This window comes from Chiloscyllium plagiosum, unplaced genomic scaffold (assembly GCF_037043375.1).
Source record: "Chiloscyllium plagiosum isolate Xiang-an unplaced genomic scaffold, Cpla_swu_hap1 HiC_scaffold_8, whole genome shotgun sequence".
Taxonomy (NCBI): Eukaryota; Metazoa; Chordata; class Chondrichthyes; order Orectolobiformes; family Hemiscylliidae; genus Chiloscyllium; species Chiloscyllium plagiosum.
In genome coordinates, this window is record NW_028270146.1 from 69,220,702 (window position 1) to 69,248,545 (window position 27,844).

General features: G+C 40.0%; 1 protein-coding gene across 2 annotated transcripts in view; it reads right to left on the reverse strand.

Annotated features, from left to right (window-relative positions):
* Window positions 1–27,229, reverse strand: part of sec23a (Sec23 homolog A, coat complex II component) — a 92,440-nt gene extending 65,211 nt beyond the window's left edge. The window contains exons 1-5 of one of the 2 annotated variants that reach the window (XM_043697863.2): window positions 27,096–27,229; window positions 16,257–16,498; window positions 13,505–13,562; window positions 9,450–9,536; window positions 6,567–6,803 (exon numbers count right to left, since the gene is read on the reverse strand). In XM_043697863.2, the coding sequence (XP_043553798.1) occupies window positions 6,567–6,803; window positions 9,450–9,536; window positions 13,505–13,562; window positions 16,257–16,477 (603 nt within the window). In that variant the 5' untranslated portion in view covers window positions 16,478–16,498; window positions 27,096–27,229. Of the gene's footprint in view, window positions 1–6,566; window positions 6,804–9,449; window positions 9,537–13,504; window positions 13,563–16,256; window positions 16,499–27,049 lie in introns of both variants that reach the window. The other variant, XM_043697864.2, reaches the window with a different exon arrangement.
* Window positions 27,230–27,844: the final 615 nt, after the last annotated feature.

Here is a 27,844-nt window from a genome sequence, read left to right on the forward strand (position 1 = left end):
CAATGCAAATTAAAGCCTTTAATCATGCAACCAGATCTATTGTCCATTCCTCGACTCAACCAAAATCGTTTACAGTAGAGGAGAACTAATGTTCCTTGATTAAAGAACATTTATAGCCTTGTGTCGATTTATTGAATGACAAACCACCACAGTAACTAAAAGCAAAAATAACCAAGTTTTTTACGGTGGAATCTGACTTCTCCAGTGTTATTTTGAGCTGGATTCAAAGTGGAGGGCTCATGGCACATGAAAATTCACTGAATTTAAGAAGGATCTGTGAATCTTTAAAGAAACGAGCACAAGCACTTGCAGGTACTGGCCACAAAACAGAGCGTCATTTTGAAGTATAATACACAAAGTGGATTTCAAAATGGATTTAAATTTTACTAAGACATTTCTAGGAGTAGAAAACCTAAGTTAATTATTTGAAATGTTCGATTAAGGCTCCACTGAAAGATCTGGCAATTGAAGTTAGAAGTAAAAGCAAAATGTCACAAGGATGAAATTGTAAACAAAATCATGATGATGGACGAATTCCAAAATTCATATTTCAGCAAACCTCAAGAATAATTTAGATGAGCATAAAATATCAAAGATTCAAGAAGCAGCAGTACTGGTATCTTTTACACAGTTACTTATGGAGAATTGGTTAAATGGAAATCATGAAGGAAACTGGAAAATCTGGGGATGTAAAGGTATTAGTTTTAGGGAGCAAACTGATTAATTCCAAAATAATCAAGGAAAAAGTTTAGAATCTAGACATAAGATGACAATGATGACGACGATAATAATAGTAGAAAGGTCTGAATCTGAAAGTGACAAAGAAAATAACATTAGTCCATTGTACTAAGCCTTGACATAATAAAGCCAATTATTGCAAGTTAAAATAGGAAACTGAATGGAGTAATAGGAACACTTAAGGAATCTTCAGCAAAGGTTGCCTCAGGAAAAGAAACAGTTATTGAAAATATAGCTGTAACTCAAGTGGAGCAATTCCCCAAGAACCTACAAAGAAGGGAGATGTTTCAGGGCAGTCAAGAAAATTTTCTCGATTACTAAGAGACTCAGACCACTGAAAGTATGAATATTTTGTTTCAAAAGTGGAAATATTTGTTTACGTTTCTAAATAAATAGGTAAATCAGAACGGATATTAGGAAACACCGGAGCGAGTCACTCAGTTATGCTGTCTGCAGATACAATGCATCTTTCAAAGGGGTCAGTGAAGAAGAAAATATTAATTGGAGATGTACATTAAGATTACAAATACGTCCCATTATATTGAGTTGGATTAACGAGTGACTTGGTAAATGGAGAGGTTTAAATTGAAGTAGTGTACAAATCATTACAGAAGGAAGTGATTTTATTTTGGGGAATAACCTAACTGGTTCCAAAAGACTGGCCTCAAAAAAGGCTGGTGGGACAATCAGTAGAAAAAGGAGCAGCACAATGTAGCAAAAAAAACTTGGAGATGCTGCAGGAAAAACATCCTGGATTGTTTTGTGACTATGTCACAACTAGACCTCAGGCCTGTAGAATTACACAGAAAGGAAAAAGGTCTATATTAAAAAAAGGTACTTTTTTGGATATTCAGTTGACTTATTTAAATTTTCAAAAATTGAGTCAAAGGGATAAAGGTAAAGAAAAGGAGGCTGACATGTTTCATCAATCTTCTTTAACAGAAAAACAAACAATAGATCCCGATTTGAGGGTTATACCAAACAGCATAGTCAAAAATTGAATCAGTATTAATACACGTGAATTGTTATTTAAAAGACAGTATTAAGGAAGAAATGGAAACCACTTCAAAGAGGAATAGGAAGCAGTTAATTTCATGTTAGTTCCAGCTAAGTACCATAACAATTCTTTTTAAGTGTCTCAAGAAATTCCAATAGCAAGTGACTTAATATTAGGAAAATTGCTACAATGCTGACACATTATTGAACTGATTATGTAACCGTATGGCCACATTTTGCTTGATATGCCACATATTTGGAGATTGGGAAAACCCAGTTATGAAATAAGCTGCAACTGTTTGAAGAACCATTTAGCAGGGTCCTAACAGACAGCTCAGGACCCTTATCTCGAGTAGAAAACAGTATCTTTTTAACAAGTACAGATAATTCGGCAAGATTTCATAGAATCATAAAATCTCTATGTGCATAAAGAGACCATTTGGACCATCAAGCCTGCACCAAACCTCCAAAGAGCGTCCCACACCAGAGTCAGCCCCCACCTGACCATATAACCCCACATTTATCATGGCCAATCCATCTAACCTGCATATCTTTGGATTGTGGGAAAAAACCGGTGCACCCAGCAGAAACTCTCACAGACACAGGGAGAACGTGTGAACTTCATACAAACAGTTGGCCAAGGCTGGAATCAAACCTTGGTCCCTGGTGCTGTGAGGCAGCAGTGTTAACCACAGAGCCACCTTGCCATCCTGTGTTTGACTTGGTCATTTTGCTCATGGAATAGGAGCAGAAAAGCTTTCTTCACGACTGAACAGCCCACTTCATGGTCTACTCTGTTCAACCCCCACCAGTTTTGGGGAAAATTACAGCAAATAGAGTAGCGAAAACGTTAGTCCAGTTTTGTTTTTATACGAAATATGGATTACTTGAAGAAATGCAATCAGATTAAGATTCATGTTTTGCCACAAATATTTAAAGAAATACTGAACAGCTTGCAAATAAAACAATTTACATCTTCCACTCATCATCCACAATCTCAAATAACATTGGAAAGTTGGCATCAAACTTTAAAGGCCACGGTGTGGAGGTGTGATGTTGGACTGGGGTGGACAAAGTCAGAAGTCACCAGGTAATAGTTCAACCAGTGTATTTGAAATCACAAGCTTTTCAGAGCTTCATCAGCTTCATCAGACAAAATGAAGAGAAGACACATCGGCACAGAATTTATAATCAGAGATCAAAAGATTATACAAATGGCGTGAGTAGAGTGTCGACATGTGGAATTATAACTCTGCAGTGATCAAGAGTGTCAGATGGTGTGAGTAAAGTGTTAATAAGTGAAGGGATGGCCTATAATCCAATTAATTAAGGCAGAGCTCCAGGAATTCTTCAACAAACCTCAAGTTGTCAGCAGCAAGACTAATGAGACAACCAATGAACTGGAATAAGCGACAGAGATCTGTAGTGCACTGACCAAAGAAGAAAGAGTCAAATTGGACTCCTCCAGAAGGCCGCTGCCCCAGGCTTGACATGTATGCTCAAGGGGAGGAGGTGTGTTAAAGCCAGATTCATCAGATATGCTCACAAGATAGCGCAAAATGTCACCCAATCATAACGCAATGCTCATCTATGCTCTAAATATCAATCGCAACATCGCCATCAAACCAGCAAAGGAGGAGCCATCGTCATGCAGAATAGAATGGACTACTGCAAAGAAACATACCAACTGAACAACTAGTAACACTACCTGCTAATCTGACTAAATAACACACACATTAACTCAACAGCCTGATAAGACCTTCAGAGTATCCTAAGCATTCTGAACCCACAATCTTCTCACATAGGAGACTTCTACTGCCTTTTGAAGATACATAAAGCCAAAACACCTGGACATCCCATCATATCAGGCCATGGGACCCTATGTAAGAACCTCTCTGGCTAAGTCGAGGGAAACCCAATGTATAAGGACCCCAGCTTCTGTCACGTCTCTACAGACTTCTTAGAGAAACTCAGCACCCAAGGACCAGTTGAACTAGGAACATTGCTCATCACAGTAGACATTTTAGCAGTCTACACCAGCATCCCCCACGGCAATGGGATCGCTGCAACAGCCTCGGTACTCAATACCAACAACTGCCAATTTCCAGGCACCATCCTGTAATTCATCCACTACATCCTCGCCCACAACATCTTGACCTTCGACAACCAGTTCTTCATCCAGACACACAGAACAGCCATAGGGACCAACATTGCAGCCCAATATGCCATCATTTTCATGCACAAGTTCAAACAAGACTTCTTTGCTGCACAGGAACTCTAATCAAAGCTAAACACAGATACACTGACGATATTTCCTTCCTTGGGACTCATGGCAGGGAATCATTGAAACGACTGCAACAATATCCACAAGTTTCATCCCACCAGACTTCCTATGGATACTTTTTAGAATCAGTATCATTGCATCTCCATCAAGGATAGACACTCAGTACCTCATTCTACCACAAGCCCATAGATAAACTCACAATGCTTCACTTCTCTAACTTCCCTACTAAACATATTAAAAGAAGCCATCCCCAGTGGACAAGTCCTGCTCAGACAAGGGAGAATGCAATGGATGCCTCAAGATACTAAAAGACACCCTCGTAAAAATGGGATACAATGCTGAACTCAATGATCAGTTCTGACATGCCACAGCAAAAAACTGCAACAACCTCCTCAGAAGACACGACCAATAGAGTACCCTTTGACATCCAGTACTTCACCACAGCAGAGAAACTATGCCACTTTCTTCCCAGCTTTCAACATGTCATCAATGTTGACAGACATCTCAAGATAATCCCTACGTCTCCACTTCTCGCCTTCAAACAAGTGCCATACCTTAAACAGACCATCGTTTGCAGCAAACTACCCAGTCTCCAGGAAAACATTGATCACAATAACACATAACCCTGCTAGGGCAACCTTTACAAGACATGACACTGCATCGACATGGATACAACCATCATACGTGGGAACACGACCTACTGCATACATGGCAGATACTCAGGTGACTCGGTCAATGCTGTCTATCTCATCAGCTGCAGGCAAGGATGCCCCAAGGCATGATACATTGGTGAGACCATGCAAATGCTACAAAAACGGATGAATGGACACTGCGCAACAATCACCAGACAGGAATGTGCCCAGCTTGTTGAGGAACACTTCAGCAGACAAGAACATTCAGCCTCCGATCTTCAGGCAAGGGTCCTCCAAGGTGGCCTTCAATATATACATTAATGCAGAATCGTCGAGCAGGCACTAATAGCTAAGTTCTATATCCACGAAGACAGCCTCAACTGTGATCTTGGGTTCATGTCACACACTACATGTAACCCTACCACACTGATCTGTATTCATAAAATCTTAATTACCTTCCTGCTTTGACACCATCACCTTGATAATTTGTTATGTTGTCTCTACCTTAATTAGTATGTACAGTTTTGGATTACTTGTTACTTCGGTTAGACCCGCAGTATGAGACCTATCATGTCATTTCAGTCATTTAAATAGTCTCCAACACCACCTTATTTTTAATTTTTTTGTAATTATCACTCTGCCTTAATTAATCAGATTATAAGTCATCCCTTCACTTGTTATCCGGCTGTTGACACTTTACTCACACCTCCTTCCCATTTATCTCTCCACCCTGGAGGCTCCCTGCCTTCATTCCTGAAGGAGGGCTTTAGCCCAAAACATTGATTTTCCTGCTCCTTGGATACTGGCTGACCTGCTGTGCTTTTCCAGCTCCACTCTAATCTAGACTCTGATCTCCAGCATCTGCAGTCCTCAATACTTTTGCCTACTTTACTCACACCGTCTGACATTCTTGATCACCTGCACAGACGTATCATTCAGCCTGTTGACACTCCACTCACACTCGTACAATCATTTGATCTCTTTTGATTCTAAATTCTGTGCCTGTTTGTCTTTCTTCACTTCACTTAATGAAGGGGCAGTGCTCTGAAAGCTTCTGATTTCAAACAAATCCATAGAAACCACAGAATCCTGACAGTGTGAAAACAGGTTCTTCAGCCCAACAAGTCCACACCAACCCTCCGAAGAGTATCCCACCCAGACCCATTCCCCTCTTAACTCAACATTTCCCTCTAACTAATGCACCTAACCTATACATCCCTGAACACTATGGGCAATTTAGCAAGGCCAATCCACCCTAACCTGCACATCTTTGGATTGTGGGAGGAAACTGGAGCACCCGGTGTAAACCCACACAGACACAGGGAGAATGTGCAAAGTCCACACAGACAGTCGCCCGAGGCGGGAATTGAACCCAGGTCCCTGGCGCAGTGAGGTACTAGTGTTAACCACTGAGCCACCCTGTTGGACGAAAGCCTAGTGTCGTATGACGTCTGACTTTAAAGGCCATGATTAGAGCTTCATATGAGGAAACCTAATGAATGAGAGAAAGGAATTCCCAATTTACTTTTTGCCATTAAGGATGTCTCTAATGAGGGCACAAGATGCAGTACTTTTGAACTAATATATAGGAGATGGCTTAAATGTCTTAAAAAGTTTATAAACCAAAGCTCAAAAAGAGTTCCAACTTGTATGTCAAATTTCACAGAGAAACTAACCAAAGCCCACGAGTTGACTAAAAGTGTTTTTCAAACGTGCTCAACAGAATGAAATTTACAGCAGATAAAAAGATGAACATATTTCCATTACATCTGCTGCAAAAAATACACTAAACACCTGTACTTTCATTTCAAAATAAATCTTGACACTTAGTTTGAAAGCTTCTTTCAACATTTAAAGGAAAATACTTCAAAGTTAATTGCGCATCTCAAGTTTTCAACATGAACAATATAACCTACCTGAAGCTGTTTTGCTGTTAGGTCTTTTGTGCCTCTGAAGACATAGCTCTTGGAAATACCCTCACAACCAAGCTCATGAACCTGCACCATTCTGCCAAATGTAATGAGACCAACCAAAGCTGTAGGTGGCAAAAGGCTCAAGGACATTTGCATGGATTCTTTTAAGGCCTGTAGATCTTCATCCTCCATACAAGTATCCACAACATAAAGGAAGATTAAAGGCATTTGAGGGCCACGCTGTGAACGAAACAACAAAAAAAAAAAATCAAGCTTTGCTCAATCATGCATTTTTTCTAAAACATCTTATTAGCATTATTCACTCGATGCAACAAGTACATTGGTATTTGAATGCATACTAAAAAAAAATTCAAAAGCTGTGGACACATCGACAACAACTCATATTAAACGACTTTGTTCAAAATGTTTTCTTCCATAAACAGGGCTCTCTTCAATACTGCCCAGATAAAAATTTGAAACCCCAAATAAACTCAGCTAATTTGGAGTAATCATTACAATCAACTCTGCAACGATCTTGAAATTTCTACACCATTAATAATTAAAATCCTTTTCTTAAAGCTGCATTTTTAAAAATTAAATTCATAGGATATATGCATCACTGAATAGGTTAGCACTGATTGCCCATTCCTATTTGCCACAGAATAAGCAGTCCTGAGGTTCCTGAACCACTGCAGCCCTTGGGATGTATGCGATCCATGATGCCTGTCAGGAAGGGAGTTCCAGAGTTTTAACATAGTGACAGTGAAGGAATGTACAGTTTTAAGGGAATCTTGCAGGTGATGATGTTCCATACAGTTGCTGGCCTTGACCTCATAGGTGGTAACCTCCTGATCAAAAAGGCAAAGAAGCTGTTGCTTTGCTCAAGTGTAGAGAATGGTCTGAAGCAAATATCCTGGAAGGAGAATCCCAGTTATAGTGGTGGGAGAAGACATGGCAATGATGGAAATCACAGGTATGGAAGGTGCTATCAGAGGTACCTTGATGAGTCAAGGTAATGCATCTTCTAGACCATACATACCACTGCCACTGTGCATTAGTGGTGAAGGGGATAATGGTAAAAGTGGAGGGGATAGGGTGCTAATCAAGCAAAGAAGGCCAAGGTGGATTACCCACTCAGCATTTCATCCTTTTCTTTTGCATTAATGCACTCGGCTCCACATCATTAAAGATGGGGACATTTGTGCAGCCTCTACTCCTGTTAGCTGTTTAAGTGGTGAATGGTAGTAAACAGTTAACGTGGTAAGACCGAAAAGTTCAGATCCGACATGTTGGATATAGGATCACTTATTCTTTGACACCTTGTTTTTAGGTATGCTTGGTGGTGTTCAAGGATCCTGCATTCTTTATTACAATCTCCCATCTTGATGGCAATATTAGAAACTGGAGCCAACCAAATTCCATTTCTACATAACAGACATGAAACTTTAAACTCCAAAACGTGATAATGCCAAGCCAAGAGTTTATTTGACTGATGGCCCAGTGCCTTGTGGTTGCCTAGGTTTGATGCTATACACATTTGAAATATATCCCATTTATCAGGGTGATATTGCCACTCAACAAGTGTGGGTATCCTGGATTTGTAGATGGGACTTAGTTTCCACAAAGGACTGTATGATGGTTACACCTACCAACACCATCATAGACAGATGCATCTGCAACAATCAGATTGGTGAAGATGATGTCAAATAGTATTTTTCCCTCTTGTTAATGTGCATCAAATATTGTCTAGATATTTACAGGTTTCATTTTCAATGAAGTCAAGAGGTTTCTTGAATTACTGTGTGTTTACTTGAGGTCAGCAACTGAAATTCAAATCTCTGAAGTTTTGGGTTTTGCTTTACTTAGGTTTACACGTTATGTTGTAATTGCTATAGCTTTTTATGACAGCTCCTCCTACTGTATCTCTAAAATATTTTCCTTCCTTTATTTTTCAGGTTATTTCTTCTACCTACCTAGATTTTTCAGCCTGTCCTTTGATTCTCTTCACACTGACATTGAACAGCTGCTAATGACAATGACAGGTTTCTTGCTACAGACATTCCCCTGCCTCGTCAATTTTAACAACTTTTGACTGGGCGGAACCAAATTTCATTCCTACATAACAGACATGAAACTTTAAATTGCAGACATCAAAATCACCTGCCCCCGGCAGCTAGTTTCTATTTGACTATACACAGCTACTATTCTTCCTTAGATGTTTTTTTTCAGTTGGGGGCATGTTTAGTGTTGACTCAGGAACAGCAAAACATATTCTTTGTAGGCAAGGTCATATAAGATTGCACTTTCGCTCGATTTCAATCATCGCCATGTCTTCTCCACCCAATATGACCAAGAGTCTCCTTTGGGATATTTGCTTCTGACCATTCTCTGAATTTGAGCAAAGCAACAGCTTCTTGGCCTTTGTGATAAGGAAGTTAGCCAGTGATATATTAATGCGGTCTTGCTGTTAAAACTGGCTGAGGCTGGTTCTCACCTCTCCTGGACTTTTATGTTGTCAGCAGTAAAAGAAATAAAGTCCAAAGTGTAAATTATGCAGCAAATTGATCTGAACAGGATTACCTCAGACCACTTGTACAACACTGGCATTGTAAAGTTCAATTATATCGAAAAAGATAAGAGCTCTTAAATAGTTCTGCTTAAGCTATTCTAAACCGCGAATCTATTAAATCTCTAAAGATGTGCATATAAAAGTGAAAGCAAAACTCAAATTTAATATTAGAAAACAGAAATTAAAGATACAGCAGAACAAGTTAACTTTTTGCATTAATGAGATTGGTTTTATTTTTTCACTGGTATTTAATTTCAATCACTTGCTACCAGTACAATAACCAAAAGTCGAGTAAAAATGGAGTTCAACCGTCCTACCTGGACTACATATTCAATTGTAGAAAACTGCGGTAAAAGTTCTGCGGGTTGGTTCATCTCAGATATCCCAGAATAGGAAGGAGGAAACTGTTTCGAAGTAAAAAAAAATCATCAAAAGAGGCAAGTTGAAACCACAGATGAAAATTACTTTCTCTTGCATACAAAATACTTGTTTTATTCCGAGTACTTGACCCAATCGAAGATACTGCAAACAGGCAAGAGGATAAGCAGATTAGAAAGATGAACACATTGTTGAATGAGTGGTAGGGTAGACGCACCAGCACTGGGAGAGGAAGAGACTGAAATACTGGATGGATTCCACTCAAATTGGGCTGCGACGCGGGTCCTGGTAATAGGTACAATGTCTTCAACTGAGTAACAGGATGGGAGGAGATGATTTGTTTTAGATTCCCTACAGTGTGGAAACAGGTCCTTCGGCCCAACAAGTCCATACCAACCTTGCAAAGAATAACCCACCCAGACCTAATCCCTCTCTCTCTCTACTAATGCCCCTATCACTATGGGCAATTTAGCCTGGTCAATTCAGCTGACCTGCACATCTTCGTGACTGAGGGGGGGAAACCGGAGCACGTGGAGGAAACCCACGCAAGACACATGGAGAATGTGCAAACTCCATGCAGACTGTCGCCTGGAATTGAATCTGAGTCCCTGGCACTGCGAGGCAGCTGTGCTAAACACTGAGCCACCGTGCTGCCAATTTGTGGACAGTAAAAGTTTAAGTGGAAATATTAGTATAAATAATATTTAAAACCAAACAAAAAGGGGAAAAGAGTAAAGTTTAAAAACTAATAATTGCAACATAATTAAACTAGATATATTAAATATATTAAATATTAAAAACATTCGAGTGGAATGACAGGTTATGGCACATGGGTGATTCTAAAGGTGACTGGAGTACAAAGGAAGAAATTGATCAAATACAGCTTCAAATGGGAGGTATGTCATGGTAGCCATCGCTAAACCATGCCTAAAATGGTCAGGACTGCAAATTAAACATACTAAGTTATTAGACATACAGTGAAAAGGTAAAGAAAAAATGATAGAAATGGAAGGAGCAAGCTCAATCATTAAAGATGAAACTACACCTATACGAAAGGGAATGTAATGAGAGGCAAGTAGAATGAGGAAACTTTAAGGACATAATCAAGAAGCAGATGATCATTTAAGAGTGATACATAGGCCCCTAGTAGCAGCTCGGAACTGGGAAATTGCATAAAACAAAAACTACATAAGCATGTAACAAAGGCTCGTGGTTTTAATGAAGGGATTTAATTTCCATACAAATGAAGACAAGACTATCAATTTAAAAGGTAGTGAATCTGTTAAGTCTGTCTCAGATAGTTTCCTGCTACAATGTGTCCTAGTCAGTCAGTCAACAAGGAGACATTCCAATTAGATTCAGCAATAAGCCATATTTAGTTAACAAATGCTATGTTAACGTGGATGCATGTTGTGTCAGCCATAGCTCATTAAGTACCATTGTGATTTCAGAGCCACAAATATTCTTCCACTGCACTGCAGTGTACTAATGTGAGAAAACAGTACAGTTTAAGATGCTGGCTTACAAATGAGATATTAAACGGTGGTCCATCCCACCCTCTCAGGTGGACATGAAAGAACCCAGAGTTCTAAAATATCCAAAGAAATAGGAAAATGGGCAATTGACATTTCCTACATTACAACACTGACTACGTTTCAGTACATCAAAGCACCATCAGCTATAGAGTGTTTTGAAATATGTGGTAATCGTGAAGACTGCTGTAAAAATACAGGTAGTTCTCCTAGAATCTCGTACTTGCATACCAGTGAAACCTTGCTTAATAGAAATAAAGGGGTCCATGGGAAAAGTGGGGTTGGGGCAGACCAGAAAGAAATATCACTCACTAATCGCCCAAAAATCACCTAAAAGCCTAACACAAGATATACCACTGCCTGAATGAAGGTTGAAATCATATTTATTAATGAGACAAAAGGAAATTTAACTGAGCACATTTTAAAAATGCTCTCTGTACAGTACTTCTCACAGAAAACTGTTCTGTCGGCAGTTGACATCAGTGCATGTGCAGAATAGCACAAAGAACAGCACTGACATCATGCATGCATAGAATAGCACAGAGACTTCGGTGTGGACAAGAACATCGGGGCATGCGCAAAATGATGGGCAGATTTCAGCGCGCACATCACAAAATGTGCAAACCGATCTCCACTGGAATCGCGCTATTGTCAACAGAGGTAAGTGTTCTCCAAAATACCATTGCCTAATTCTTCAGCCACGTTATAGCCAAATTGCACTCTTGAAATGTGTGCTATCCCAGAATACCTGTATCGGGACTTCCTTTTTGATTAGCAATCATAACATGAAGATTTTAATGTAATGTTTGAAAAGCTAAGACCTGAAATTTACATGAGACTGACTTTAATGGGATGAGACAAGAAAACAGCAAACTGTTAAATCAATTCATGGGTTAAATAAAATCCAACCAGTAGGAGGTGTACAAAGAAAAGATTCCAGTGTGGTACAGACCATAACAAAACCACAGGACCAGATAAGTTCTATTGAAGGTTTTTTTTTAGGAAGTAGGTGTGAACAGTGCAAAAGCCTATATCACTTCCAAAGTTGCCAATTTTGGGACCTTTCCTGTGGATTAGAATACTCTTCATTTCACAATTTGTGGAAATAGGAGAACAAGGAACTCCAGACCAGCTACCCTAACATCGGGTTGTCAGGAAATTACTAGAGTCTATAATTAAAGCTATGTAACTGAAACACCTTAAAATTTTCCAACTAAAGATGGATTTGAAAAAGCAATGCTGTATCTGATGAATCTGAATTGATTTTGAGAAGAGTCAACTAAAATAGCAAAAATAAATGCAATATCATACAGGTTTACAAAAGCACTGGATAAGCATCCTCAGAAGAGACTGGCCAAATTCTAAGAGACAAGGTTAAGAAAATGAGCAGCTATTCGAATTCATAGGGTATGACTAATGGTGGCCCAAAAAGATGTGTATTGGGTCTTCAGCTATCACAACATGAATTATTGATGCTGATAATAAAGTGGAAAGTCACATGACAAGATAAAATATCATTGTAAGGAATTTAGGCTGAAGCAGAAAACAACAAATATATTAATTAATTAAATGATTGACAAAACTGGGGCAAAAAGACTTAAATCTCAGAAAATGAGGTCTTCCAACCGTGAGTGAAAAAGAACAGAAGGAAGTAATTTCTAAATGGTACTAAGATAGAAACAGTGGAGGTTCAAAGAAACTGAGGAACCTTGAACAAAGATTATAAAATGTCATGAACTGGTACAGAAAATAAACAAAAATGTTCATGCCATATTGATTTTTATATCTACAGGAATAGAATACAAGGGCAAGATATATGCTCCCACTTTACAAAGTCCTAGTTAGACTACACTTCAACCAGGAGTGTATTTCTGGGTACAAAACCTTAAGCAGGACCTGTTTGCCTTGGGATGAGTACAGCATAGATCAAAATGTAGTTAGTCTTCCAATGGTAAAATTAAGAGAAGTGACAACCTAGAATTGTAATTGCAAGAATTCAAATGACTGACAAGTGATTTGATCCAAATTTTCAAGAAATTAAGGGAAATCAATATGCAGAAATTACAGCCACTGATCAGCAACTCTCAGACTAAAAATGGTCATAATATATAACATGGAGCCACATAACAAAATGCTTTTACACACAAAAGATAACAGAAGCAATGCTAGATCACAGTTAATTCTAAATCTGAGATGAAGGGATAAATGGAGTTAGGGCAAAGATCATTCATGATTGGGTTTTATTGCAGAACAGGGTCAAAGGACTAAACAATGTACACCTGTTCCTATTCTCCAATACAGCAATTGAAATAGTAAATGACCACTGTTTTTAAGTAGTTAAAGATATTACGCCCATGATGGGTTAGATTCATGTCATAAATACTTCCAGTATATGTCTACTACACAGTATCTAGACATACTGCTGCAAACTACTATACTAACAACCATAATGACCAACTTACCTGATTTCTCTGATAGCAGAAATTACAAGCCCACAGTTTTGCTTTGTAATCTACTTGGCTAAAAACAAACAAAAGTCAAATTAGAGAGAAAAACTCAAAGACTTATTTTAGACTAGTGTAGAAACATGTGCCTTCCTCAATTTATCTTAGAGCACAGAAATAAAAAGCAATTATTCACATGGTACCAATTTTATCTATTTTTTTCTAAACATCTTAGTAGCCATCTTCATTTTTCTTTCCTTATGGTAATGACTTGGCTGGATAATAACTCTAAAAATAGGATCATAACAAAACTTTACCTTAATGTCAATTCTGCTGGTGTGAGCTAAAACGGCGTGCCAGAAAACGCATTTACCCCGAGAGTCATCAAGTAACATCCATGAAATCAAAGGTCCAACTCAAGTTTTCCAATTGGGACCAATTTTCACCTCCAAGCACTTGCAAGGCTTAGAGGACGAGCATTGCACCTATCTGGATTTTGCGGATCAGTGCCTCACCCAGGTATCCATTTATTCCACATATTGTAACAAGTTTACCAGGAGCCATGTTAAGGTGCACTGTTTTTCATGCACTCATGAGATATCCATTGGCTTAGCCAACATTTATTGTCCATCTTAATTTCCCTTGAGAAATTATTATGATTCACTCGTCTTTCAGATCCAAGCTGCTAGAAAGTATGGTGCAGGTTTTGGCACCAAATATGAATTATAATTATAAGTAATTAGACTCTAGCTATAGGTAAAGAGTTACAAATTGTGAATATATAATATTAATTAAAACTCCCCCTTACACACACACACACACACACACACACACACACACAAATGAGCAGACAGAGTAAAATAGATTATAGGCAGAGGGAGAAAAATTGGAAAAACAGTTCAGTAGTCTTTGTTCACAGGTACCATCATTGAAATGACCCTAATAATCTTCTGCTGACCAGCACTTTGCTTCAGTTGTCTTTCGCCAGGTACTTCCAAGGAGCAGCGCTCAAAAAGCTCGTACTTCCTAATAAACTTGTTGGACTATAACCTGATGTTGTGTCATTTTTAACTGTTTAGTGCGGCAAAAAAGATGGCTGGTTCTCTTATAAAAAATTGTCATATCAGCTAAAATCCACAGCATACATAAACTGATGCAGCAAAGATCAATGGTTCTCTTCAGGTTTAGTGAGTTTTGACTGCTAAGAATAGGGAGACTGCTCTTGAGCTGGGGAAAGGTTGAACACTTCTGTCACTAATTTGTTCCCAGCTCCAAACCGTTCAGCTAACTGAAAACCAATCACACAGTTGTTGACAAGCAGAAAAGTCTCCATCAGCATTACATGGTCACTCGTCCATAGGAGAAAGTGAGGTCTGCAGACGCTGGAGATCAAAGCTGAAACTTTATTGCTGGAACAGCACAGCAGGTCAGGCAGCATCTAGGGAACAGAAGATTCGACGTTTCGGGCACATGCCTGAAGAAGGGCATGTGCCCGAAACGTCGAATCTTCTGTTCCCTAGATGCTGCCTGACCTGCTGTGCTGTTCCAGCAATAAAGTTTCAGCACTCGTCCATAGACCAATGAAATTCTCATTGCCAGCAAAAGCTGCACCAGTACACCCCTTTGACTCCAAACATCTGCAATCTTAATTTCATTTACTAAATGTCCAAATTATTGTTTACACAATGTTTGATATAGGTGCCAGGATACATACTTTCAAAACTAGAACCACCCTTTTAAATACCGGTTGTTAAGAATGTTCTTTCTTATTCAATCGCCAGGTTTAAAAACACAAGATAAAAAGGCACAGTCCTTATAAAGGTGGTGGTGAACTGTATTCCACTGACACTGAAGGAATGGTGATACATTTACAAGTCAGGACATTAAGTCGATTGGAGATGAACTTGCAGCTAATAACGTTCTTATGCATCTGCCACCCTTGTCTTTCTAGGTGGTAGCTGTCATGGATTCAGAAGTTGCTGTTTCAGGAGATAAATTTCTGCTGTGCAACTGAAAGTACAGTAGTGTACAAATGCACTAAGCGTTTGGTGGAAATGGTCATTGCCTGGCACATATGATATATTATTTGTCATTTGTCAGCACAAGCCTTGATATTGCCCAGACTGCTTGGGTATCCAAGGACCTTGGGCTCAACAATGTGAAGTCCTCATTGAACTTCCTCACTACTGTCTTTATGATGGTGGAGAGTTCATTGATGAAGCAGTTGAAGATGATTTGGCCTTGGGACATTACTTTGAGGAACTCCTGTAGTGATGTTCTGGAGCGAAGATCACTGATCAACAAGTTAAAAGATTAATCCCTGGTGCTCAGTTCCGACTCCAATCAGCTGAGAAATTTCCATCTAATTCCTACTAAATTTTGCTTGACTCATTTTTGTCACTTGGTCAAATTCAGCCTTGATATCAAGGGCAATTATTCTCATCTCTCCTTTTGTTAATAGCAATAGCCAATTATTATATCATAAGCATACGCAGCACATATATTTACAAAAACCTTATGCTCAAAATATACATATTCAAAATGTCTACTTGTCTTTCTTTTCAGTAGTATCTCCAGAATTTGCAATTTTTTCCAGCTCATTTTTGTGTGAATTGCAAGGATGTTTAAATATATTTTACATTTTAAGTAGTATATTCCAATTTTTTGCATCAAAATGAAATCTGTAAAGACCTTAGAGAAAGTTATTCATGCTGTACTGAGAGGTATTAACTGGTCAATTCAAATATTTGAATCTCTAATACTGACTTACCATAATGGATTCAAAACTGCACGGCAGGTTGCCCTACTGCAAAGCACAGGTTCATACTGAATTGGAGGTAAGTCAGGTCGCTCTTTTAATGGTGTAAACAAGGTACCCAGAGGAACAACCATTCGGGTTGCCTCCAAACGACTTGATGGCCAAACATTCCAGCTCAGCCGAATCCCATCCCGATCTTCATTCTGCTGGATGAACTCCATAAAAGTTGCCATTGTAACTTCACAATCTTAAGTCTGTGAAAGAAAATAATTTTATTTTTAAAAAGGTATCAAAATTAAGTTATTGGTATAAATATTCTGACTTGAAGAAAGACAAGCTTGAAAGCACTATCGTTCTGTGAAACTTTATGAAGATTTAAATTACAAAATGCAAATTCTAATGGTAGCTTCTTTCTCCGGCGACATTTTAACTCATACTACTTAACTACTGAATAAGAGTTAAGCTAAGCAGCAAGAGCTCAATCTTCAGCAATAAGACGGAAATGGTAGTTATGTGAAGCCAGGAAAGTGTTCAGTCTTGAAACAACATCAGGCAAGAGCTTTGCTTACCCTGAAGCTCAGATTTGTGATCACGTAAAATTATTTGCTCACATCTTAGGAGTTTAGTGCCAGTAGGAGTTCAGACGTATATGCTCTACATTTTTTCATGTAGATACAAAGGATTGAAAAATACCTTCAATGAATATGTGGAACATGTACTGTGGTTATCATGGATTTTCCGTGTGCCCAGGGATAGAAAACGCCTATTAAATGGAACAAATTGGTCAGGTAAAATATGTGACACAGTAAATGATTTAAAAAGATGTAAAATAAGCTTCTTGTTCCTATGGTCCATTTTACACAATTACAAAGTCAAGACCAATGTTTCATGTTCTGAAAATGGAATCAAGACAGGATCTCTGTGATTGAGCAACAATAGGCCAAATACTACAGCATATGATGAGGGTTTTCTGATGGCACATTCCAGAATGTAGTCACCCGATGGTTCACAACAAAGAAATACCATGAGGAAACATGTGAGTGACCATTCACAGGTTTGGAGACCTCCGAGTAACTCGGACCACACAAAGGACACCTTGTATTGAACAAACATGGAGGTACACGGTGTTTATGAATTTATTTTGTTGAATGTTGATGGTGAGCACTAACTAGGAGTTCCCTTCAGCTTCTATAAAAAGGTATATACCGGAACTGGAGTCTGAGTTTAGGAAATGTATATTTGTACTGTGCATCTCTGCAAACAAATGCTTCTAAAAATGCAAAAACTGACAGCTGCCCCATCCTAAACACCAGGATTTATGAAGTATAGCAAAAGGAGTATTACTAAGGGCCAGTCTCTTCTGAGTCAAGTGGCTAATTGATGGTAAGGGCAAGAGGGAGAACAGGAGAGTGGTAAATAGTGTTCCAAAGTCAGTGGTATAGATGGCCTTTAATCTAATTGTTTCCTCGCAGTTAGAATAATAAATTGACTTCTGGATTTGAGGGTGAAATGTGGCATCGGCAAGAAGAAACGTTTTACTGAAATGAAGTGGCACTAATGTCCTTGCAGGGGCCATGAACATGTTGAGAAAACTGTGAAGGAGGATTAAGACGAATAAAGCAGAGAAGTGCTAAAAAACTGAGTGTGGGTTAAAATTAATGAAGTTATGAGGATAAAAGCACAGCACCTAACAGTTATAGTGAGGTAACACCAGGGAAAATCTGATGCAACTAATCCATAATACAGTTGGTTGTGCTATAACGCAGTAGTTCCATTCTCATGCAATGCTGCGTTATAAGAAAATTGCATAATAGCAGCACCATTTAAACTAACAGGGCCAGAATCCCATTATAACCAATACACGCTTCAAAAGTTCAGGCTTCAGAAAGTGTGTTCTCAATTTGTCAAGTGCATTTTAGCAAATTCACATTAATGAAATGTGCATTATAGCAGGATGACCAGTACTTGAACGATACTTCAAAATTTTACAGCTCGTTACAGATAGTTTCACCAACATGCAGCATACTGTTATGCACCTTGAAATAACTTTAAAAATACACAGTCCAAACTGTGAAAGAATTGGAGGTACAAAGCAATTAAACATTCTACTTAACATCAGTACTTATCGACAAGCATAGTGCACGAGGGCATCTGGAGTCAATAGTCCGGTTTTAGCCCTATCCCGAGAAAAGATTTGATCTTAAATTCTCTCAGGAGAAATGATATAATTGATATAGAATTTTAGCAAACGTTCCAAATGTTCCCGCCTCAGGTGACTGACTGTGTGGAGTTTGCACATTCTCCCCGTGTCTGCGTGGGTTTCCTCCGGGTGCTCCGGTTTCCTCCCACAGTCCAAAGATGTGCAGGTCAGGTGAATTGGCCATGCTAAATTGCCTGTAGTGATAAGTAAGGGGTAAATGTAGGGGTATGGGTGGGTTGCGCTTCGGCGGGTCGGTGTGGACTTGTTGGGCCAAAGGGCCTGTTTCCACACTGTAAAGTAATCTAATCTAATAATCAAAAATATAGCATCCAATTTACAAATATGCGTAAATCACATTCTGAAAGTATAAAATTATTGAAAACAATCAAAAAGTTGGTTTTTATTCATTTTTCCAGTAACATTCTTTCCATTTAGACTAACGCATGTAAAGTTACCAAAACATTGTAGATTTTTGAGTCTATCCAAGGAGCTGAATAACACTTTACTATCAATTTAAGTTGTTGGTTGAATTGGCTTTAAATGAACTCAGACTTTGTTACCAGTCACAAGAAATTAAAGATATTAGAAATTCATTCAACGTTTTACATGGGGTGAATGAGATAATCAGATAATGGACAAAATTATTTTTGGATTCTGTTCAGACTATAAAGTGAACGATCTACTGGTTTCAAATCAACCAATCAAAATTATGGACAGGCATCAACCACATTCTAGGCCTAATGATCTGGATGAAGGGACTGGGGCATTCTAGCGAAGTTTGCCGACGATGCAAAGTTAGGTGGACAGGCAGGTAGTACTGAGGAAGTGGAGAGGCTACAGAAGGATCTAGACAGTTTGGAGGAGTGGTCCAGGAAATGGTTGATGGAATTCAATGTGAGCACATGCGAGGTCTTGCACTTTGGGAAAAAGAATAGAAGCATGGATTACTTTCTAAATGGTGAGAAAATTCGTAAAGCCAAAGTACAGAGGGATCTGGGAGTGCTAGTTGAGGATTCTCTAAAGGTAAACATGCAGGTTGAGTCCGTGGTTAAGAAAGGGAATGCAATGTTGTCAATTATCTCAAGGGGGTTGGAATATAAAAGCACTGTTGTGCTACTGAGACTTTATAAAGCTCTGGTTAGGCCCCATTTGGAGTACTGTGTCCAGTTTTGGTCCCCACACCTCAGGAAGGACATACTGGCACTGGAGCGTGTCCAGCGGAGATTCACACGGATGATCCCTGGAATGGTAGGTCTAACATACGAGGAACGGCTGAAGATCCTGGGATTGCATTCATTGGAGTTTAGAAGATTAAGGAGAGATCTAATAGAAACTTACAAGATAATACATGGCTTGGAAAGGGTGGATGCTAGGAAATTGTTTCCGTTAGGCGAGGAGACTAGGACCCGTGGACACAGCCTTAGAATTAGAGGTAAATTTAGAACAGAAATGCGGAGACATTTCTTCAGCCAGAGAGTGGTGGGCCTGTGGAATTCATTGCCACAGAGTGCAGTGGAGGCTGGGACGCTAAATGTCTTCAAGGCAGAAATTGATAAATTCTTGATGTCACAAGGAATTAAGGGCTACGGGGAGAATGCGGGTAAGTGGAGTTGAAATGCCCATCAGCCATGATTGAATGGCGGAGTGGACTCGATGGGCCGAATGGCCTTACTTCCACTCCTATGTCTTATGGTCTAAGTGAGGACTGCAGATGCTGGAGATTAGAGTCAAGATGAAAGTTGTGCTAGAAAAGCACAGCCGGTCGGACAGCATCCGAGGAGCAGGAAAATCGACATTTCGGGCAGGCGGTCTTCATCAGGAATGAGGCTGGAAGCCTCGTGGGTGGAGAAATAAATGGGAGGGGGTGGAGCTACAGAGAAGGTAGTTGAGACTGCAATAGGTGGATGGAGGAAGGGGTAAAGGTGATAGTCGGAGAGGAGGGTGGAGTGGATAGGTGGGAAGGAAGATTGACATGTGGGACAGGTCATGAGGATGATGCTGAGCTGGAAGGTTAGAACTGGGGTAAGGTTGTGGGGGAAGGGAAATGAGGAAACTAAAGTCCACATTGATGCCCTGTTAAAGAGTCCCGAGATGGAAGATGAGGCGTTCTTCCTCGAGGCATCACGTGGTGAGGGAGTGACAGTGTTGGAGGAGTTTGTAGATGGCAGAAATGTCGCCAGATGATGTGATTTATGCGGAAGTTGGTGGGGTAGAAGGTGAGGACCGGGGGGGTGTTCTGTCCTTGTTGCGGTTGGAGGGGTAGGGTTTGAGGGTGGAGGTGTGGGGGTTGGATGAGATGCGTTAGAGGGCATCTTCAACCACATGGGAGGAGAAATTATGGTCTTTAAAGAAGGAGGCCATCTGGTGTGTTCTGTAGTAGAACTGGTTCCTCTTGAGAGCAGATGCAGCGGAGGCAGAGGAATTGGGAATACGGGATAGCATTTTTGCAGGAGATAGGGTGGAAGGTGTAATCCAGGTAGCTGTGGGAGTCGGTGGGTTTGTAAAAAAATGTCAATGTTTAGTTGGTCGTCATTGATGGAGATGGAGAGGTCCAGGAAGGGGAGGGAGGTGTCAGAAATGGTCCAGGTGAATTTAAGGTCAGGGTGGAACATGTTGGTGAAATTGATTAACTGCTCAACATCCTCGTGGGAGCATGAGGTGTCACCGATGCAGTCATCAATGTAGTGAAGGAAAAGGTGGGGAGTAGTGCCAGTGTAACTACGGATGATGGGCCTCCTCCACCACCACTCCCTCACCACCTGACACGTGGAGGAAGAATGCCTCATCTTCCGCCTTGGAACCTTTCAACCCCAGGACATCAATGTGGACTTCACCAGTTTCCTCATTTCCCCTCCCCGCCCTTACCAGAGTTCCAAACTTGCAGCTCAGCACTGTCCTCATGACCTGTCCCACCTGTTAATCTTCCTTCCCACCTATCCACTCCACCCTCCTCTCCAACCTATCACCTTTATCCCTTCCTCCATCCACCTATTGCACTCTCAACTACCTTCTCCCTACCCCCAACCCCTCCCAATTATCTCTCCACCCCCAAGGCTTCCATTCCTAATGAAGGGCTCCTGCCTGAAACGTCGATTTTCCTGCTCCTCGGATGCTGCCTGTTGCGCTGTGCTTTTCCAGCACCACTCTAATCAACCACACTCTACCAACAGAACTTTGAAGAATTGTAAATTCGCATCTTAAGTAACACAGCATTCTCAAAATCAAAGTGAAAACTTCACTGATCGGCCTCATCTGTAGTTGTATTGGGATCAAAATGGGGTAAGGAATTCTTTATACTATGCTGTAGAGCAGACAAATTGATGCATATTCCCCATTGGACCAGAAAAGCAGAGATTAAAGAGTGTTTACCAGTTTGAACAAATGCATTGTCTTCATTCCAGAGGCTGGTTGCAAAATATCATCACAATAAATGCATAAGTATTATTAATGTGATGGAAGAACGTTATCATGCAACCTTTAAAATGGAGCTAGTCACTTAAAATGCAATGTAAAAGTTAATAGAAAACTTGTATACATATTGATCAGTACTTTATCGATGTTCATGCGTTGTCCCAAAGTAATTCATGTGAAACTAATTCATTTGAAGTACAGTGAATTAAATGGCAGTTTGCAGTAATGATTCTGTGATCTGTAGATTCTCTAAAACACCGAGCAGCTAGTTCACTTCCTTATGGTATTGGTTGGGTAACAATATTGTTCTGAACACCATAGAAGCTCCCCATTCTTCACATCCTAGAATCTTTGAAGAAGCAGCTGTGCCCTGGATTAATAGGAATGTTTTATGGTTTCAAACATTTCATGAAAACTTTTGCCCATCCTGCTAACTCATGTCTCTCTATGAGCTATCATAATGTTGACTGCAGTTTGCCACTGTAATTCAGTATTTTTAAATCAACTGTCTCAGATATGTAAATGACACACCAAGTGGTGGGTGAGATTTGAACAGAGACCTTCTTGCACTTCACTTATCAGCAGCTTAGAACATTCTTAAATACACAAATGAGAGCTTAGATGCCACAAAGAACAGCCTAACAACAGATGCCTTTTTTACCATTTTAATCAGAACAATTCCGATATCACTCTCAGCATGTTTGTGTCTTTATGGTTATAAAGAAACTCCTAGCCTACAAAGGTGGCTGAGATTACAGTAAACTTTGTTCTCCATAGTATTTCGCAGTCTTATTAAATCATAAAGGGGCTGGATAATCTACAAAGCTTCAAATACAATACAGAATATTCATCTATGTACTGCAAAAATATTCAGCACATTTGTACACAGTGCATATGAGGTTATATCACTTTCAACGTGAAAATTTAACTTCAATTTGAACTTTCAATTTAACTTAAAATTTGACATGTACATTGAAAAATTTACAATCACTCAGCCAGTATTTATCTCACAGTAAACCACCTGTGACCGTGACTTCCAGAGCATAGATTACATCTTATGGGGAACACAGCTCCTGGCTGAAAACAGGTACATTTGCTGATGGTTTATTTGAGGTTTTCCTCAAACACTAAAGCATTTTCAATTTGAAGTGGCAAACTTTATCAGTTACTTGAACTGCTCTCCAGCTTCAACTCAAAATAGCCCTTAAGTAGCAAAATACTGTGGAACTTTGGAAAAACAGAACACTGGAGGGAAACTCCAGATGCTAGCAACCAGACCTGCTGAGCTTTTCCACCATTCTGTGCTTATTTCAAAATAACCTTCATTGTCTATAATGCTTTTATACGACAAACTCTGGGTCTCTCACTAATCTCTCCTTTTACCTGACACAGACCTATGTACTGTTCAACTATGACAAATAGGTTGCCAAAATACTACACAGGATTGTCATGAATGTCTTAATTTCTTGTAGGAAAAAGTAGTGCAAAATCAAAGAGTAACCAGTGAAGTTCAAACTTGTTTCAACACCCTCTTCAAGTCAAAGGAAGAAATGTTAGGCATGTGGGCAGTAGTAGTGTTAAGGCCATGGTGATTGGTAAAAGTTGGAGGAGACATGGTGCAGTTTCTTCACACTTTGATGAAACTGAAATGGTCATGAACTGTGGCGAACAGAGGAAGTTCAGGATTGTATAAGATTCAAGGAAATAGCAGCCTGAGGACTGGAAGGTTGTTTCAATACAAAGGAGGACTAAGACACTGATAAAGAAAGTGGGAACACAATTTAATGCAACTGAGGGAAAAAAGACAAAAATTTACTTTAAAAAGTAGTGAAAAAAGGATGAGGTGTGCTTGTTAATAAGTAATTGAAGGCTAATATAAACAAACAGCAAGCCATCAGGAAGGCTAATGGAGTGTCAGCCTACATTTCAAGAGGATCTGAGAACAGGAATAGTTTACAGGCCTAGTTAAGCTGTACTTGGAGGAGAAGGTGCAATTTTGGTTGCTTATCTCAGGAAAGAGATCATGCAGTGAAAGTTCACCAGTCCTCCTTTCAGATGGCAGGACTGTCGTATGGACATAAACTGGGCAAACTGGACCTATGTTCAGTAGAGTTTTATAGAATGACAGGTGATCTCAGTGAAACTTAGAAGATACTAAGGGATAGACAGAATAGATGCAGATAACATGTTCTCTCTGTTTAGAGAATTTAGAACAAGGGGGCATATAGTTTAAAAATAAGGGAGAAGAAATATTTTTTCTCAGAGGGTTGTGAACCTTTGGAATTCTTTATTCTTTGGAGGCTTAGTCTTTGAACATGTTTAAGGTAGATTATCAATGGTGTACAGTGTTATTTGGATGGAATGGCGAAAAGGAATCGAAGTGTTTCATCATCCATACTGATTGGTGGGTAAAGCTCAATGGGTTGAATAGCCTATTCATTTTCCTATGCATAAAATAATTTAAAATAATAGTAGCAGGGAGATAAGAAAGGAACTGACAGCAAGAACAATAATTGCACAAAGGATAAAAGAGAAAACAGGAAAGTTACATGCAATTTAGAACAAGCAGTAGGGAGATAAAAATATCAAGGTCTGCAGAGCAGAAATTTGAGTTAGAAATGCACAAACAGCTGTGATTAAAATTGATGAAATACACGCAAAGATTTCATTGGTAAACAATATGCAAGTACTGACAGACAGATTATTTAACACAAATATTAATCACAAGAATGATCAAGGCGATAATTCAAAAGTTCAATTTTGCTTGAAATTAAAGAATAAAAGTGATGGAAAGAAGATAGTGGAAGAGTTGCATATTTTTAAAAAAGAATACTTCAAACATGAATAATTTTAGTTATTCAGTGATAGGGAAAACTAATGATTAGTAAAGATATAGTCAGTTTAGTACAGATGAGACTGTACAATGTACCTGAGATGGTTTTCCATCTGTGCTTATTTTTTTTGTCCAAAACATGCCTAATCCAGTTCTCAGAAATTAAGGGTGGGCAAGTAGGCAAAGCAAAATGAAGAAAACATTTAATAAGTCAAACTATAATGTAACTGAAAAGTGACTGAAATAAACAGAAACGGAGATAAACTGGAGAGCAAATTTGATGGATATGGACAAATCATCAAGCAAGAGATGATTTATATACAAGCTCCACAAGGAATGATGGGTTGCAAAAGCTGGAGTCCGTTGAAAGAGGAAAGAAAATCAAATTAGAGTCAGGGTTAAAGCTAATCAAGAAAGCCAATTGTAGCATACCAATATAGAGAAGTAAAAATGGAAATCAGAAGAGTAATGGGCATTTTTTGTGGGAAGGTCTATAGGTAGTAAAACAGCAATTTTATAAAAACAGAATATAAAAACAAAGGTAAGGGATAATTAAATAAAAACCTATTCGGAGACAGATACTAAATCAAAACTTTTCAAGAGTTTTCAACAGGGATGTGGTTAAATAAATTTCCAGGATACAAACTTTACAAGACAATATTAGCCCAATGGTACTGCACTATAGGATATGTTCAAAATAATTCTCATTCATGTTAGCAAATTTTAAAAAGTCTTCATCAGTTACATTCCAATGTTTACTAAATAATAATTGTTTTAAAGAAATATCTTGGAGCTGTTTTGAGGTATTTCAGCAAAAACATGTTTGTTAGTAATTGAAACCTCTACTTCTCCAAGGACTTCAAATGGAAATACTATATTAAACAAATGTAGCCCTCTGGGGAATATTCTGTCAAAATTTGTTTTAGCCCAGTGGTGTTTTCTTTGCAACACCTGCCCTTATCCTCGCCACTAACCAAAGACTTAAACTACTACTAGGTGAATCAGGGATTTGTGTGCACTTCTTTCATTTCAGTACAGTTGGCCGCAAGTAAAGTCAGGGTTGCGTTCTCAAAAATTGTGATTTTAACATAAGCATTAAATCACAACTGAAGTTCTACTGGACCACCTTTTGCTGAGAAAAAAAATTTAAACATTATACCTATATTCTCTAAAATGAAGTGCAGTATCATTTTAAATTGTTGAAATTGTCCAACGTTGCTAAATAAAAAACTTAAAAAGAACCAAATTAGCACCGTTTGATTGACCAGGCTCATCTAGCAGCAGTTGGTCAGTACAGGGGGACTCCAAGCACTAACTAACTTCTGTAATAAATGGAACCAGGACTGCAGTTTAAATTCAGGAGGGAAGCAAGGACCCAGGATCAGAACGAGCAGTGGAGACCTGTCCTTCAACTGAGATACAGAACCTGCTTAACTTTAAATTAAGACATCAGTCAAAAATCCCAGATAACACAAAGTATGTAGATTTCACATATACCCACAGAAAAGCCCAAGTACCTGTTGAGAGAGCTTGTGGCGAAGAACAGAAGGCATTTCCCACACATCATCTACTACAGCCTTGGCATAAACAAACCTACAGGCGAGCAATAACAGACATCTCACCTGACACACAACACTTTCTCCATCACTCCCTCCCCCACTAGCCCAATGACAACAGACAGACAAACACATACACACAGAGGCAATCCAGTGAAACTGGGCATCTCATCAATCCCCACAATAAAAGTCAAGTGACATTAGGCACCACAGACCCTCTTCTTCAACTCCAAACCCCACACCCACCTTGAACCCAATGACCAGGTACGTCATACCATCCTGTCCACCCATTCCACACTGTAGAAAATCTAGTCTAATCTAATCATAAACCCAGTGTCGTTGGCACCTCACACCCTATTACTACCAAAACCATTAGATGGTCTTTCAGGACATTGTAAGTTGCTCATTGTCAGTCTCTATTCACACCTGTCCCAACCAACCTCCGACTCCCCAAAGCCAGGGTCACTTGAATCGGGGGTGAGTGGGTTCAGAGTACCCAGTGTCTCTGGCCTAGGAGTGATGAGAAGATGTGAAGTGCTCAGTGATACCGGGCATCTCAACCCCCACCGTAAGCCCAGTGACAGAGGAAACCTCAAACCGTCCCTTGTACTTCGATCCCAGTGACACCTTGCACTCAGGAGTTCAGTGTTACCGGGCACCTCACACCCAACAGCCCAGTGAAACTGGGGCAGCTCACATACAGACCAAACCGCGAGCGGTTCCGGAATGTATCTCCAGGAGCAACCTGAACCCACACCGCCATTGTCTGCGTTCAGGGCAGGTTACAGCGACAGCAGCAACTCACCGCAGGGAGGCCTGTCACAACCTCCGGCCTCAGGTGCTGCACTTACCGGCTCCGCACGCACAGCTGACGCGGTCAATATGGCAGATTCTGCCACGTAGCGGCAACAGGCGACTCCAACCCAGGGGGAGGCGTGGCCTGAGGATGGGGCGCGGAGGGGCGGTTTAAGGGGCGTGGTCCAGCGCCGTGGGTGGAGCCAAAGGGCATCGGGTGGGGAGGACGCTCGAGATGGAGGGTGAGGGGCGGGGCCTCATTACGTGGGCGGAGTCTGTAAGTCATGCGGGGGCGGGGGCGGGGGCGGGGGCGGTTATGAAGAAGTGAATGGCTCATGCCACCTATATTCATCTTCACTCAGAACCAGTATGTCACAGTATTGAGTGCACGTGCCCCAATGCTCAATGCAGCAGGTGAGGATATGGGGAAATTGTACTCCAGCCTTGACCAATCCCTCTCACGGGTACTAGCAGGAGACAAATTAATTGCTCTTGGCGACTCCAACTCCAGAGTTCACAAAAGGAGCGATGTCATCGGGAAAGAGGGGAGGATGGCAAAACTCAACGGCACCTTCTGACCAAATGCCACAATCACGCCCACCTCTACACCATAGAGATGTATAGAACGGAAACAGAGCCTTCGGTCCAATTCGGCCCTGCCGACCAGAAATTCCAACCCAATCTAGTCCCATCTCCTAGGACCTGGCCCATATCCCTCTAATCCCTTCCTATTCATATACCCATCCAGATGCTTTTTAAATGTTGCAATTGTACTAGCCTCCACCACTTCCTATGGCAGCTCATT